At 35.0% G+C, this 14,916-nt stretch overlaps 1 protein-coding gene across 2 annotated transcripts in view; it reads left to right on the top strand.

Annotated features, from left to right (window-relative positions):
• CYBRD1 (cytochrome b reductase 1) overlaps positions 1 to 14,916 on the top strand; it is a 58,229-nt gene that overhangs the window by 31,478 nt on the left and 11,835 nt on the right. Inside the window, exons 3-4 of one of the 2 annotated variants that reach the window (XM_074215720.1) lie at positions 9,900 to 10,054; positions 10,362 to 10,652. In XM_074215720.1, the coding sequence (XP_074071821.1) occupies positions 9,900 to 10,054; positions 10,362 to 10,652 (446 nt within the window). Of the gene's footprint in view, positions 1 to 9,899; positions 10,055 to 10,361; positions 14,622 to 14,916 lie in introns of those variants that run through there. The other variant, XM_074215721.1, reaches the window with a different exon arrangement.

Raw genomic sequence — 14,916 nt, 5'->3', positions numbered from 1 at the left:
CCCCAATTGCATTCAAGAAAGAAAGAAAGAAATAACTCTTGAGTGCTTTAAAGTTCTTGAGTTCTTAAAAGGTTAGGAAGAAAATAAAGAGTATTTAGATAAGTAAGATGTGAACAGGACCATGCAGTGTCTTTGAAGCTATTAAAATTTAAGCTCCTTGCAAAAGAGATTGTTTTATTTCCTGTCTTTATAATTCCAGTATCTTAGTATAGTGTCATGAACATGGTAAGAACTTAATAAATGCTTGCTGATTGATTGAAGCTCAAAGAGGAGAGAGAGAATATCCGAGAACAAAAAGTGATCAATAGATTCAAAACTTACAGAGAGAGAGATCAAGGAAGATGAAAACTGAAATAAAGTCATTGAACTGATAGTTAAGGTAATGTTTGAGAGGGAAATATTAGCAGGATTATAAAACCTGATGGGAAGGGACTGAGGAGGTAGTGGGTCATGAGGAAGTAGAGGAAACAGCGTTTTTCAAGAATTTGAACAGTAAAAGGGAGAAAATAGAAGAAAATATAGCAATGTAGAGGAAGAAAGGAAGGCATTTTCCTCTCAGCCCATACCTAAAGTGTTTTTAGGCAGAGGAGAAAGTTCCAGTGGAGAAAGGACAATTAAAGTTACATGAGAGAAGGAAGCTGGTCCTGGAGCCGGTAGGAAAGGATGAGATCCCACCCATGCATGAGTAACCCTGGCAAAGTCACTTCTCTCTTGATTTTCATTTTTCTCCTCTGTAAAATAATGGATAGACTAGTTGCTTTATAAATCCCTTCCAGCTATAAATCCTTTGATCCTCCATCACTACTCGAAAATGACATATCATCCTTTTTTGAATTGTATAGTATTTCCATGTCTACTACTAAATTCTTGTTGCCTTAAGACTTCCAGAAAGAATGCCATTATGGAAAAACCTTAGCTGAATTGAAACTCTCTCATGTGACCCTACTTTGGCATCTCTGAGTTGAATAGTTAAGATGAATGAGATATTCTCTGAATCATTCTGTTCCTGATTCTCCTTAACAGGTGTGCCCTTCCATTTTTCTTTACTAAGAACAAATTTCTGTCAACCTGATATTTACACTTTAGATTTGTCCAGGAGTCTCCCTACTCTATGTTCTCGCTTCTCTTTCATCTCTGAGTATGAGTACTTGCATGTGCAATCACCACACACACCCACATTTCATGACTACTGTTTATTTAGTCTGAAACTAAGCATACAAAGTACATGCCAGGATGATTAGTTTTCATCTACATTCTTTTTGTTCCCTGTAACCTATTTTCAGAAATATTGAACTGTCAGAGGTAATATAAGAGTATGATCCTGCTCTATTAGAAGAAGAAAGAAAGCAACTGAAATAATTCTTCCTTTCCTAAAGGGAAAAAAAAAAACACATTTTTAACCTTGTACCATCAACACCACAACCCCCAACTCTTTCCATTCACAGGCACTTTTTTTTTTTGCAAGTCAATGGGGTTAAGTGGCTTGCCCAAGGCCACACAGCTAGGTAATTATTAAGTGTCTGAGGCAGGATTTGAACTCAGGTATTCCTGACTCCAGCGCCAGTGCTTTATCCACTGTGCCACCTAGCCGCCTGTATAAGCACACTTTACAAACTCAATAAGCACCGGAATTTTGGAATTTATTTGACTTCATAAATGTGTCTAGCTTTATAGTTGTTTTTGTTTTGACTAATGATTTGCTTATATTAGCTAATGTTGGCTTCAAACTAAGCAGAAATGAGGTTTCACTTGTTGAAAAGTATCAGTTCAGGGGTGGCTAGGTGGCACAGTGGATAGAACACAGGCGCTGGAGTCAGGAATACCTGAGTTCAAATCCTGCCTCAGACACTTAATAATTACCTAGCTGTGTGGCCTTGGGCAAGCCACTTAACCCCATTGACTTGCAAAAAAACTAAAAAGATAAAGTGGTTTTGTATGGGGCTCCCTCCCACTTTTCCATGGAGTAGAGGAAATGTTTCTTGTTAAAAACTGTATGTTTCAATAGGACTGCTGCTAACTCCCAACCTAAAAGTTTTCTTCTAACCAGAACTGACTTTGTATTTCAGTTTCAAAAGGAAAATTGTGTATATAATGCATTTATCTAAGTACCTGAGTTAGTCTACATTCCCCTGCCCATCATCATACTCAAAGGACATTTCTCTTAAAAAGTATAGAGTGAAAGAGAGTTTTTAAGATAGCTGTCCTTGTAGGTCCTACATTCAAAATTAGGACATCTGTTTAGATAAAACTGTTATACTTAGTATTAGGATGGAGTATTAGTTTTGTTTGTTCATTTAGACCCATAACTGAAAGACTGGATTTCTCATGAGTGCTAAAACATGGATGAGGAGTATGGTGTCCTCTCTCTTCCCTATGGGATTTAATTATTAGAACAGTATTGGAGGGTACTTTTTTTGGTTCTTTCTTAATTTCACACACAAACACATTTTTTTGGCAATATGCTAAATTTTTTCTTCTGGTGTTTTAATTGTGACAGTGAAACTTGATATCATATGGGACATGATTAAATTCTTAATAGATATGTTTGTCCAACCAAGATCCTGCTCCTAATCAGAAGGGGATATTACCTTCTAGAGGTTCCCCCCCTTCTAAAGTTCTAGATGTAGAAATTTCAATGCCAGATTTCACCACAACCTGAGGAAAGCTTCCCCCTTCATCAATAGAATCATAGTCATCTATTTGACTAAAAACATCTAAATCATCTATAAATGACATTTGATAGCTTTTAATTTCATCTTTATTTGTATGTAAAGAATATTTTGTTTTTACTAATTACATGTAAAAATTGTTTTCAACATTCATTTTTTATAAGATTTTGAAATTCAAAATTTTCTCCCTCCTTTCCTGTTCCTTCTTTCTAAGATGATAGGCAATCTGGTATAGGTTATATATGAATCAAGTTAAACATATAGTCACATTAGTCAGATTGTGAAAGAAGAAACAGAATAAAAAACAGAATAAAAAACCACAATCTTCCTCCTCAAAGTGAAAATAATATACTTCACTCCTAATTCAGACTCCATCAGTTCTTGCTCTTTATGTTATCTCATCTTCTTTATTAAAAAAAGTAAAACAAACAATAACCAATTACAGATGTGGAAATAGTCTAGTGGCATCAGTCAGATCATCTTCAGAAGAAAAGAATTTCTTATCTTGAACTAAGAGGGACCATAGAGGTAAGAAATGCAAGTTATTAAAAAGTCAGAAAATACAAAACAAATCAAATGAATAGAAATTGTACTGCTGAAGAAAAAAATGAAGGTTTTTCTTTATCATGATACACTCACCAAACCTCAACTGAAAGAGCAACAAATTCAACAAGACATATCCTTAGATTTGTTAACGATAACATTTGTCTTGGTGTCTAAAATTATGTAAACTTCTGGTAATAATTTACTAGTTGCTCTTGTGGAAAATTAGTGATTTTGTATAAAACCCTATCAATTAAAGTAAGACAGATTTTCAAAATAAACTTCAAAAAAAGAATCTAGGGGCATTTGGGTGGCACGGTGGATAGACCACTGGCCCTGGAATCAGGAAGACCCAAGTTCAAATCTGACCTCAGACACTTAATAATTAACTAGCTGTGTGTCCTTGGGCATGTCACTTAATCCCATTGCTTTGTAAAAACTAAGAAAAAAAAAAACTAAACAAGTGACCAGCAAAGGAGTTTCTGCAACAAAATACAGATAGAGAAGATGATCAAGAGAAATTTGGTCAAGATTAATTAAAAGGTTCCTGGATAAGGCCTTTATTACAATAATAAGCTGTTGCTCTAGAGAAGATATAAAATGTCCCTATTGGCATTACATTTGAGACCTTCTTCTAACTTTGATAATTTTTTTTGATGGGGTGGAAACATGAGTCCTTTGTCATAGGTAATTCTGTTTCTGAGCTAATAGGTCTCAGAACTGAGATGACCAGAAAGAAGCCAGTTGGACACATCCAGGATCACTGGTTCCCAGGTTCTTCCAAAGAATAACCTGGCTCCAGACAAGGAAGAATCATGGAACCACAGAAATGGACTGGCTAGAAGTAGTGGTGAAGCAATGATAGAGTTCCTTGCCAATACTCTTGGACACAGAGAAACTTGGATAACACTAAGTTTCTAAACAAAACTTCTTTGAGAAAAAAGAAGTTTCAGGACATTATGCCAAGGAGTACCAAGAGACAGTGCTGAAGGGAGTTGGAACAAACCTGAACTTTGTCTTTCATTAGTTTTGAAATTTTTGTAGACCAAACATGTCTGTATAGTTTAATAAAACATGCAGATGTAGCACCAAGTGTTTCCTTGATAAGTATTTTGGAGGAATGTGTAGCTCTCTGGAAGAGGTGGGGCTTACCAGATAAGGAAGAGGAATTGTTTTGAATATTTATGATCTTTCCTTGTCAGTCCTTTGAATTTTTCATTTTCTTTTGAATAAAATCAAGCATACCGCCCCCCCCCATATTTGATATACTGATAACGTAAGTGATTTTCCTGGGAGTTTAGGAGTCTTAAAACACATATGTGTGTTTGTGTATTCTTAGGGTAGTGCATGCATTATGAAAAGTCAACCCATTTCTGATATTCTGTGACCACAAATTGAAGAGTTTTTTTTACTAAAGATTTTTTTCCCATTTTTATTAAGGCAATGGGGTTAAGTGACTTGCCCAAGGTCACACAGCTAGGCAATTATTAAGTGTCTGAGGCCACATTTGAACTCAGGCTCTCCTGACTCCAGGGCTGGTGCTCTATCCACTGCACTACCTAGCTGCCCCCCTAAAGAGAGATTTTAAAGGAAAAGCCCTCAGATTATATTTGATCCATGTGAATTCATAACTCTGGGATATAAGTATGGTCCACCTGTTACTCATTTGTCATTTTTCAAATATTGAAAAGATTAATATTCATAGAATTTTAAATTCATATTTCCTTTTTTTGGCAGGGGTGAATTAAATCATGATTTCAGTAGATAAAGGGGAATTGGTAAAATATAAAGGAGAGGACTTTTTTTAAAAAATCAAGATCCTAGGAAGAGGGAGAAGTAGATTTGAAAGAATCAATAAAATTATTTTTCTGTAAGACTTTGACATTTATCTTTATTGATCTTTTATTCTATCCAGTATTCCTGTCTACTAAAATCTTTTTAGATCTTGATACTTTCATCTACAATGTTAGCTATCCCTCTCAGGTTTGTGTCATCTGCATATTTGATGAACATATCTCTATACATCTAAATATGGCATTGAACAGTGAAGGGCCAAACCCAGATCTGTGGAATATGCTACTGGTGACCTTCTGCTAAATTGACATTGAGTCATTTAGCAGCTACTCTTTGAGTCTATAGTTATACAACCAATTCTGAGTCTATTTAATTATATTATCATCTAGTCCACATCTCTTCTATCTTCTCCACAAAAATAGAATGAGATTTTCATATCATAGAAGAACCAAAACTTCCACATAACCTTAAAAAGGAAAAACAACAACCAGAGAGTAACAATCTTCCTTTTAAATTTAGATAAGAGATGATGTGTGTGACTTCCCCCCCCCCCCCCCCCCCCCGCAGGGAAAATTAAAGCCTTAAATTCTGTAAACTCCTGTTTTTCAGACACATATCCATTTCATAAAGGGAACAAAATCTCTTTATGGAACTTTGAAAGGGACTAATTACAGTATATTTGTAAAGGGAATTATTTAAGAGAAAAATGATAGAAATTTAAAAGCTGAAATATATGTATAATATAGATTGACTAAGATAATATTTACATATATGTGCAAGCATTTTTCTTCTCTTCCCTTTGTACAATTATTTCTGTACAAATTATATGTGTAAGAATACAACGGAATTTTGATATATAGAAATTGGACATTTGCCTCCCAATAGCTCCAAATACCATAAAGAAGGTTCTGATGAGATTTTGCTAAATGTTAAAAGTAATTATAGGGACAGCTAGGTGGCGCAGTGGATAGAGCACTAGCCCTGGAAGGCAGGAGTAGGTGGTTCAAATCTGACCTCAGACACAATAATTGCCTAGCTGTGTGGCCTTGGGCAAGCCACTTAACCCCATTTGCCTTGCAAAAACCTGAAAAAGAAAAAAAAGTAATTATAACTAGAGATTTTTACTTAATCCACTCGAGTTTAGGATTGTTTGTATACCTGGAAGAAGGAAGAATATCTAAATGTTTGTTTTTCTTCCTAATACTACAATTCTGGGAGGAAAAAAAAGGGGTACAATGCTTATATTCTTTATATTCTAAATGACAATAAACAATCCACAATTCTATTTAGAATTTAACTTTAGAATTTTAATTCTTTCTAACTTAATTCTTTTGTTTTATGGCATCAAATAAGTCTTTAAAAATGTAAGAAAAGAAGAGAGCAATTATCAGAGCTATTCATTTAGGATACCACTTTGTACTTAAAAAAAAAAGAAGAAAATCAAACAATAGAATAGAGACTAAACCTGTGATTTCATTGATGCTGAGAATTCCTGATGAGGAAATTCTTTTACCAATACAGATTTTTTTTTTGCAATTTATCGACTTAGAGAATTGAATTTTAGCACTTAATAAATTTTTATTGATTATCATTATTGACTAGAGCACTGAAAAGTGACTTGCCAAGGGTCACAAAGCCAGTGAGTATCAGAGGCAGTTCTTTCTGAATTCTAAGCCTGTTCTCTAACCACTATTCACACACACACACACACACACACACACACACACACACACACACACACACAATATACCAATAACTTACTTACATCCCTCCCTGATGCTTTTCTTCCAATTACTTATACAATTTTTTGTCATTTTTGCTTAGTTATAATTATCATGTCCTTCAAAACTCAGCTCAAGTGCTAGTTCCCTCACGACATTTTTCCTTGTCATCCAGCTGCTAGTGCCACCACTCCTCATTTTCTTTTTAATTTTAATATAGCTTATATATTTATGTATATGCATATTGTTTTTCTGGATTAAAATGTCATCTTGAGGTCAGGGACAGTTCCATTCACAGTGCCTACCATAGTGCCTGACAAATAGAAGGCACTTTAATAAATGCTCATTGATTGATTGGTTGTTGCTATTATTCTGATTTCTTCTCTCTAAAACACCTTGGACATATTTCTTTGTATTCTTTATATTTGTCTTTGTAAGACTTTGTAAAGCTGTCATGAAAGCTTTACAATAATTCTATTACATTGATTTACTTTTAAATAATAACTCTACGTTTATTCAGTTGTTCCACAATCTTTGAACATATGAGTTATTTCCAGTTTTTTACTTTTACAACAAAGCTGCTATAAATGTTTCTGAATAGATAGATCAATTTTTTTCCCTTCTGATAACATCTTTCAAACAAGGTGCCAAAAGTGGGATTACTAGTCAAGTGCAGTTAAGGTTATTGGATTTTACCAAATTATTTTCCAAAAAAAAATTCTACCTATCCTGAACCCCACCAGCATTGAATTTTATTGTTTGTATATAGGTGTGCATGTATGCATGCTTTACCATTTTGCCAACTGAATAAATATAAAGTGGTCATTTTAAAAGTCACCTTTGTATTGTGCCCTAAGTTTAACAAAACACTTCTTTTAAGCATTCTTATGATGTTGGTACTAAAATGTTATTATCCTTACCTTAAAGAAAGAGAAAGCAAAAGAGGTAAATGACGTGCCTAGAATCATAAAGCTGCCAAGCTTTAGAGTTTGGATTCAAACCCAAGCTTGAATTTGTAGACCTATACCATAAGCTAACCCTACACCACACTGATTTATATTTCTCTGAATTGTGGGAGAGCATGATTAGATTTTTCAGATAATTCTTAATAAATTGTACTGAATTCTTCAAGAATTGTCCAGTCATATCCTTTGACCAAATATCCTTTCAAGAAATTTGGAAGACTTCGAATCAGAAATCTCTGCATTCCTGTGAGAATTCTTGCCTGGTCTTCAAAGTTAATTTAAGGCAGGGTCAGAGAATTTAAATGAGGAAATTACCCAGGGACACTGAAGTTGGATTTGTGTCCCTTAGGCCATCTAATTAACCTTTCTTCTCTTCTTCTCCTCTTTCCCCAGTACATAAAAATGTGCATCACAAAAGGAAATAGGGATGGTGTAATCATACTACAAAGGATGAAAGAAATATTCTCAGATTTTCAAAGGTAGATTCATAACACAGGAAAAAAAAATGGGGCCCATATGAGAACTGAAGTTGAAGTTAGAAAATGGAGACTGGACAAATATAGTAAACCTCTCCAACTATTAGGTTTCAGTTTGCAGATATTGTGCCCCTCTTCCCTACTTTTTTAATAGTTTCTTTGGGCTTTTTATCATTCTGCATTCCCTTTTACTCATCTCTTGTGAAAAAATATTCTACTATTTACTTGTCTGCCTTACTGCATGATCCCCACATCTTTTACTTATTTGGCCTTTCTCTTTTCCATATTTTGTCTCACTCACCTATTCTATGATTTGCCCAATAGAGAGTTTCGACTTTATTCTTCCCAAATGTACCTGTGGCAAATGCTTGGAACTAATGAGTTGATCCCTATCTTTTGAAATAGAAAGCAAAAACTAAGCATTATAAAGCTTGCCCTTCAACTCTAAAATAGTCACTGAAGGGGGAAGGTTAAGTTCACTGAAGGAGAACCAAGAACAATGTGAATCACTGGGTGGAAATTCTGTGAACCATTTTTAATTTCAAATACATAGGGCTTCCATTTGGAGGATTAAGTGCTATATAAATATGCAAACCAGCTTATTGATAGTATTTTTAATTATTTTCTCTTCATTGCAGTTTCCTCTTAGGTTCATTCAGAGGGCACATTAGGTTTTTTGTGTTTTTCTCCTCCTTCCTCCTTCCCTTCCCTCCTCCCCTCCACTTCATCTCCCATTAATCCTTTGACCCCAATCAGGAAAGATGTGGAGTGGACGTTTAATGCTTCTCTCATCAGACTGTCACCCTTACAGAATTTGCCCACTCCATCCTGAGAAAGTACCTGAAAATATCCCCTTTAAACCCAATAATTTAAGAGTCCACAGAGTTCCCTTAAATACTTATAGGAGCCATGACACCTAAAGAATACCAGCAAGAAGTAGCTTCTGTATTCCTTCTTCCAGAGAGTATTCATAATGTCAGTCTGGGAGACATGTCTTTTAGCAGTCACAAACCGCATCCAAATGTAAAACATATCAACTATTGAAAAAAGAATTCAGAGTTTGAGTGGGGAAGAAAACAAGAAATTTCCAAGATCTTTGGAGTAGGATAATATATAGGTCCCTCTGAGCTACAACACAAGATAAAAAATTTCCTAATTATGGAAACAGATATGCAGTACCTGAGCATCTATGAAAATATGGTAACCTGGATTTATTATTTATTGAGTTATTCATAATTCTTGGGTCTAGTTTGTAATAATCTGAAATAAATTAGAAGAGTATGGAGTTTTAAGAACTATTTGTGGATCCACTTATGTGGGGATATGATAATGAATATGATATGAGGAGAGGTTATGATACATAAACTTATCCTGGAATGAAAGGAACAGGGCACTATATAGAAAGATGGACAGATTTCTTTGTCTCCACTTAAAGAACAATTCTTTGTTACATTTTGTAGTAATTACTTAATTACCAAAGGAATCCAGGAAAATTTCCCATACATCTAAGCTCTTACTTATCTGATGAAATTGTTTTTCTCACCACTAAGGCAACCTTTCTTGGTTAAGATGGATAGGAGGGTGACTATGCCATTGTGGAATATTTGCTTTTTTTAGAGATAAAAATCTTCCCATGACTTTGAGCCAGCATTTCAACGAAATAGTATTTTTTGTAGAAATAAATAATAAAAATTAAACTTTAACCTCTCAACATTTCTTTATTATGTTTAGCTTCTCTTAGGTTTTTTCATATTTCTGCTTCCTTTTGCTTCCCCGGCTCTCCGAGCAATTCTTATGCCAATCCATGTTTATTCTGGTCTGCTCATCTTTGGAACAGTGATTGCAACAGCACTTATGGGAGTCACAGAGAAATTGATTTTTTCCTTGTAAGTATATCCAGTATTTCACCATTTATCCACTTCATCCTTTCTATATTAAATATTTGCTTTCTGGAAGCATATAATATAGCATGAACTTTCCCTTCTTTAAAATGATAAATGGACAACCTATAGAGGATAAATGATAACTGCCCAACAACATTGCACTAGATTTCTGGTCCTTGCCCTATTTAGTTCATGGGAACCCAATACCCAATTGGTTCAGGTGTTTAATTTTTGGAAATTCATTGACCTAAGGTTTTTATTTTTAATCATTCTCTTCTCTCTCTCTCTCTCTCTCTCTCTCTTTTTAAAGGAAAAATCCTGCATATAGTAAATTACCACCAGAAGGTATTTTTACCAATACTCTTGGCATTCTCATTCTGGTGTTTGGTGCCATCATTTTTTGGATAGTCACTAGACCTCAGTGGCAGCGTCCCAAGGAACCAAATGCTAAACTTCTTCAGCCAAATGGAAGTACTCCAGAGGGTGCTGATTATTCTGTGACCGGTGACTTTGGCAATGTGGACAAATCTGATGTGGATAGCGAAGCAGCAGCAAGAAAAAGGAACCTCAAACTGGATGAGGCTGGACAGAGATCAACCATGTAAAGGGTTATTCACATATTGTTTTATAATCTCACTTCAAAACATCTCCAATTTAACTATACCTAGATGTGAAGAACCTTTCTATTCAGCTACAAAAATTTTATAGTATTTCTTTATTCTAAGCAGATATATTAAGTAGCATTGTTTAAAAACATTGTATTTGGTGTGGTTGAGGGTCAGAAATGATTTGAACTGAAGAACATGATCAATTTGGGAAAGACCATGTGAGGCATCACATAGTAACAAGAATCAGAGATCCACCTAGACTAAGTTCTCTGCTGGTAAGGACAACCTCATCCCCTTTTGTATCTCCCAGTGTTCAGTTAGGCACTTTGCAAACAACATGTCCTTAATCAGAATGGGTTAATTTGATTGACTTGAAGCATCACTGCCCTTACACTAAAGCCTAGTGTCTGCTATCTTCAGCTTCTTCTCAGGTCTTCTGAGCTCTGGAGCTGGACAAGAATAAAGGAAATGTATCAGAGCCCTCAAATGCAGACTTAGGTTATTATTGAATGACCTCAGTGCCTTTATAGGGTAGAATGCTGGCCCTGGAATTAGGAAGATCTAAATTCAAATTTAGCCTCAGACCCTTGTGTGGTTCTGGACAAGCACTTAGCTTCTGTCTGCCTCTGATTCCTTAACCGCAAAATGAGGATAATAGTACCTATTGTTGCAAGAATCAAAAGGGATAATATGTATAAAATGCTTATCATGGCACTTAATACATTAAGTTCTTAATAAATACTTATTCCCTTCCCCTTCTCCTCTCATAGTAAAAATATTACATGTACCTAAAGAGAATAGAAGTTAGCAAGAAGTTAGAAGGTATTAGGGTTAACTTTTAAAACTTCTAGTTTACCTTTTAGACTGTATCTAAAGATATGAGTCTACATTTTAGAGTCCTTGTGAAGTGACTGTACTTGTTCTTGATCTTAGGAATTACACTGACCTTTATCATTTCCTAATTCAGAGAACCTTTAGGTTGGCCCCAGTGCCAGCTCAGGGCTAATTGTCAATTCTAAACCAGGCAGGTAGGCCTAAACACTTGAGGAATCTCCAGAGTCACTCTTTATCCTATATTTTCTCTAAATTCAAGTAACTTGAGGATTTGACTGCATGTTGTAGGAAATTGTGTATCACCTCAGTTCTCCCCACCACCAGTCTTCACTGAACCTCAGTGACATACCAGAATCAATTAGCCTAAAGGAGAAGGAAAATGCCAGCAGTTATCACCTGGGTTTCTCTTCTGTGACTAATTTCCAAATAGCTAAGGGTTTGGTCTTAGAGGTAACACATCTGGTCTTTCTCTGCCTCCTGCAGCTGGGCTTTCAAAGCCAGAGTCCAGTTGATTATGGATAAGTCCATGTAAGGGTTCATATAAGATACACTATTAGCTGTTTTTATTCTTCTGGATTTTCATATCTGGACAGAGTTGGTATAATAGCCAGGGAGAAACCTGAAGGATAAACCAGAGCTAATGATGAGCTTTTCTACTCTCTATGCCTTCAGATCTTAGATGAATCTCTACAACTTTATTCCTAAGATTTTAGAAGTGAATAGAGTTGGGGAAACTAGGTGGCTTAGTGGATAGAGCACTGGTCCTGGAATCAGGAGGACCTGAATTTAAAATCCAGCCCAGCCTCAAATTACCTAGCTGTGACATTGGGCAAGTCACTTAACCCCATTGCCTTGCAAAAACCAAAAAAAAAAAAGTAAACAAGGTCTAGATTTATGGATAATTGCTTAATCTCTGGAGGTTCTATTGTGTCCCCTAAATTGGAACCTTTGAGTAGTGGGAAACCTCTGTACCCACCTCTCTACCTAGTTTTTGTTTGGTTTCATTATTGTCTTCCCACAAGGTTTGTAAAAGTACTGATATTACACATGCACTTAACAGAGTTTGGTGATTTGTTTGTTTGGGGGTTTGGGGAGATGTTTTATAGGAAAATTGGTTTTTTTATTAGGTAACTCGAAATTGCTGAAACAGATGAGAAACCATCAACATTTTATCTGATCCCTCTGTAAGCTCCCAGCCTGATTTGACTACTCAAGTGTTTCTTTGGGTGACAATAAAAGATGCCATCTTATTTTTCCCTTGCTTTGTCAACCCTATTCCCCATGGATTTGTAGCATTGTGAGAATAGTGACTCCATTCCATGATAATTTCTATGAGATCAGTAAATAAGGGAAATGGATTGCAGCATTGCTTGGAAAAAATAAATACATTCTCATAGATGCCTGCATTTGTTTCAAGCACACACATACATCATGGGTTTAGGGGACTGTTCCTTTTGGAAGGGATTATCTGAAGAGGAAGTTTCAAATTCAAGGGTCTCATGCTAGGCTAACAAAACTCCAGATTTCCACCTGAATCAGATTAAAGCATAATTGGGAAATGTTTAACAAGATAAATAAAAATACAATAAAAAGGTAATGTAAATTTGTGGCTTTCTAAGCCAATATATGTTGATAGGGATACATACCTATTTGAATTTGACACCATTGCTCTAAAGTACTATCTTAAGATTCATGAAAAAGTTCCTTAAAAACTATATGTTGAGTGAAAAACGTCTTTCTGTGGATTTCGGGGTTTTGGATCTGAGCCCTTAAACATTTGGCATTAGCTTTTTTTTATTTCATAGAGGATAAAGAAAACGAGTGTCAAAGAAAAGTTAATTCTTGATTTGCCATTAGACTCTATTACCCCATTATGAATAATTTGGGCCACCATTTATCTTAGCCCTTTATTCAACCTTTCTTGTTAGTTAATTTGAGGGTAATCTTGAAAGACATTATAGTAGTGTCTTTTCCTTCTCACATAGCCTCTATAAAAAACAATCCATAGTAAAATATGTCTAGATCTTTTTTTGTCTTAGATTCCTCTCTTAATTGGCTTTTGTACTAATGATAATTGCACCTTTATCTTTCAAAAACTGATATTTCCTCTTAAAGGATCTCACCTCACCACCAAATATCTCATAATAAGTTTAAAAGAATAGGGGAAAAGGAAACCTTGAATATTCCCAAAAAGTGATTGAATCTACCCAAAATAATTATAGCTTATATCATCAGTAGAGATGGTCTGGCTTGGCTAACCCCATAATCTAATTCCAGGAGAGAAAGCTTTATTTTTACACTTATTTAAACCAGCCCAAAGTCATTTCTAACAGTGGTTTTGTTGAGAAATTTACATGAATATACTTTTGAATGAATGTCATCAAATGATAATATCTTCCTGCTCCATAAATCAAAATGAACCCTCACCAGTCACTTTCTTTTCTGTATTCGTATGACTTCTTTAAGCCAGGATGTTTAGGAGGAAGACCTCAAAACCTGCAATTAGGTGACAAAAAAACCAACTGCACTTTTAAAAGGGATATACTGACAAGTGGTTTTGGTTATCTAGAGTCCAAAGGAAGAAAATGTACATGTCATTTTCCTTTCTTGTACTTGAAATTATAAGGAAGTGGGATAGTGTAGACTCCCAGAAAGGGAGTAATTCCATTGTCTGGTCAACCACAGTGATTGCTAATCTACAACTCCAACAGGAAAAAAAAAACACAACTTTGCATGAATTGTAAGGTGTTATGTGATAGCAATTTTTTTCTTGGCAATGACCTTTTAAAATAGAAACAGATAGTATAATGGTTATATTTAACTAGGAATCACAAGAAAGTACAGTAGAATGCATAAATAATCATTACTTATCATATATATTGTACTTTAAAATGATGACAGTTGTATTAAACCAAACAAAAGGTTTTCATCTTGAAAGAATTCTTTTTATCTCAATATGTTCATGAGAGACTTTCAAATGATCTGAATATTTTATTACTTGTAGAAAAATGTACCTATTTTTCCTGACCTGTTTTTATATAGTAATAAAAGCTATTTTTGAAGCTTTCATTTCTTGTTTTCAATTTGTATAATATGCTGAGGTCTTGGCACAATTTCAAAGCTTTTAGTCCTAGAGTTTTGGGGGTGTTTTTTTAAAGGATGATTCATTCACTGAAAATGTTGGAGTTTTTCTTCTATAATTTTATATAGAACTCCTAACAAGTATCCAGGAAGATAATCCTTAACTGTGAATATTACTTGTACATAATATCTTTGTTTATTCCTTCATTCCTTCACTACAGAGGTAGGCTGGCCATGGAAAGGTACAGCATACTAAAAGTGAAGCCTCTCAACGCATCCAAAGACCACCTTAGCTTTTGTTAACTGTCACATGCCACTAATATTTGATATTGAGCTTGGGGT

This window comes from Macrotis lagotis, chromosome 1, assembly GCF_037893015.1.
Source record: "Macrotis lagotis isolate mMagLag1 chromosome 1, bilby.v1.9.chrom.fasta, whole genome shotgun sequence".
NCBI lineage: Eukaryota > Metazoa > Chordata > Mammalia > Peramelemorphia > Peramelidae > Macrotis > Macrotis lagotis.
This window is presented reverse-complemented; position numbering and strand designations above follow the sequence as displayed.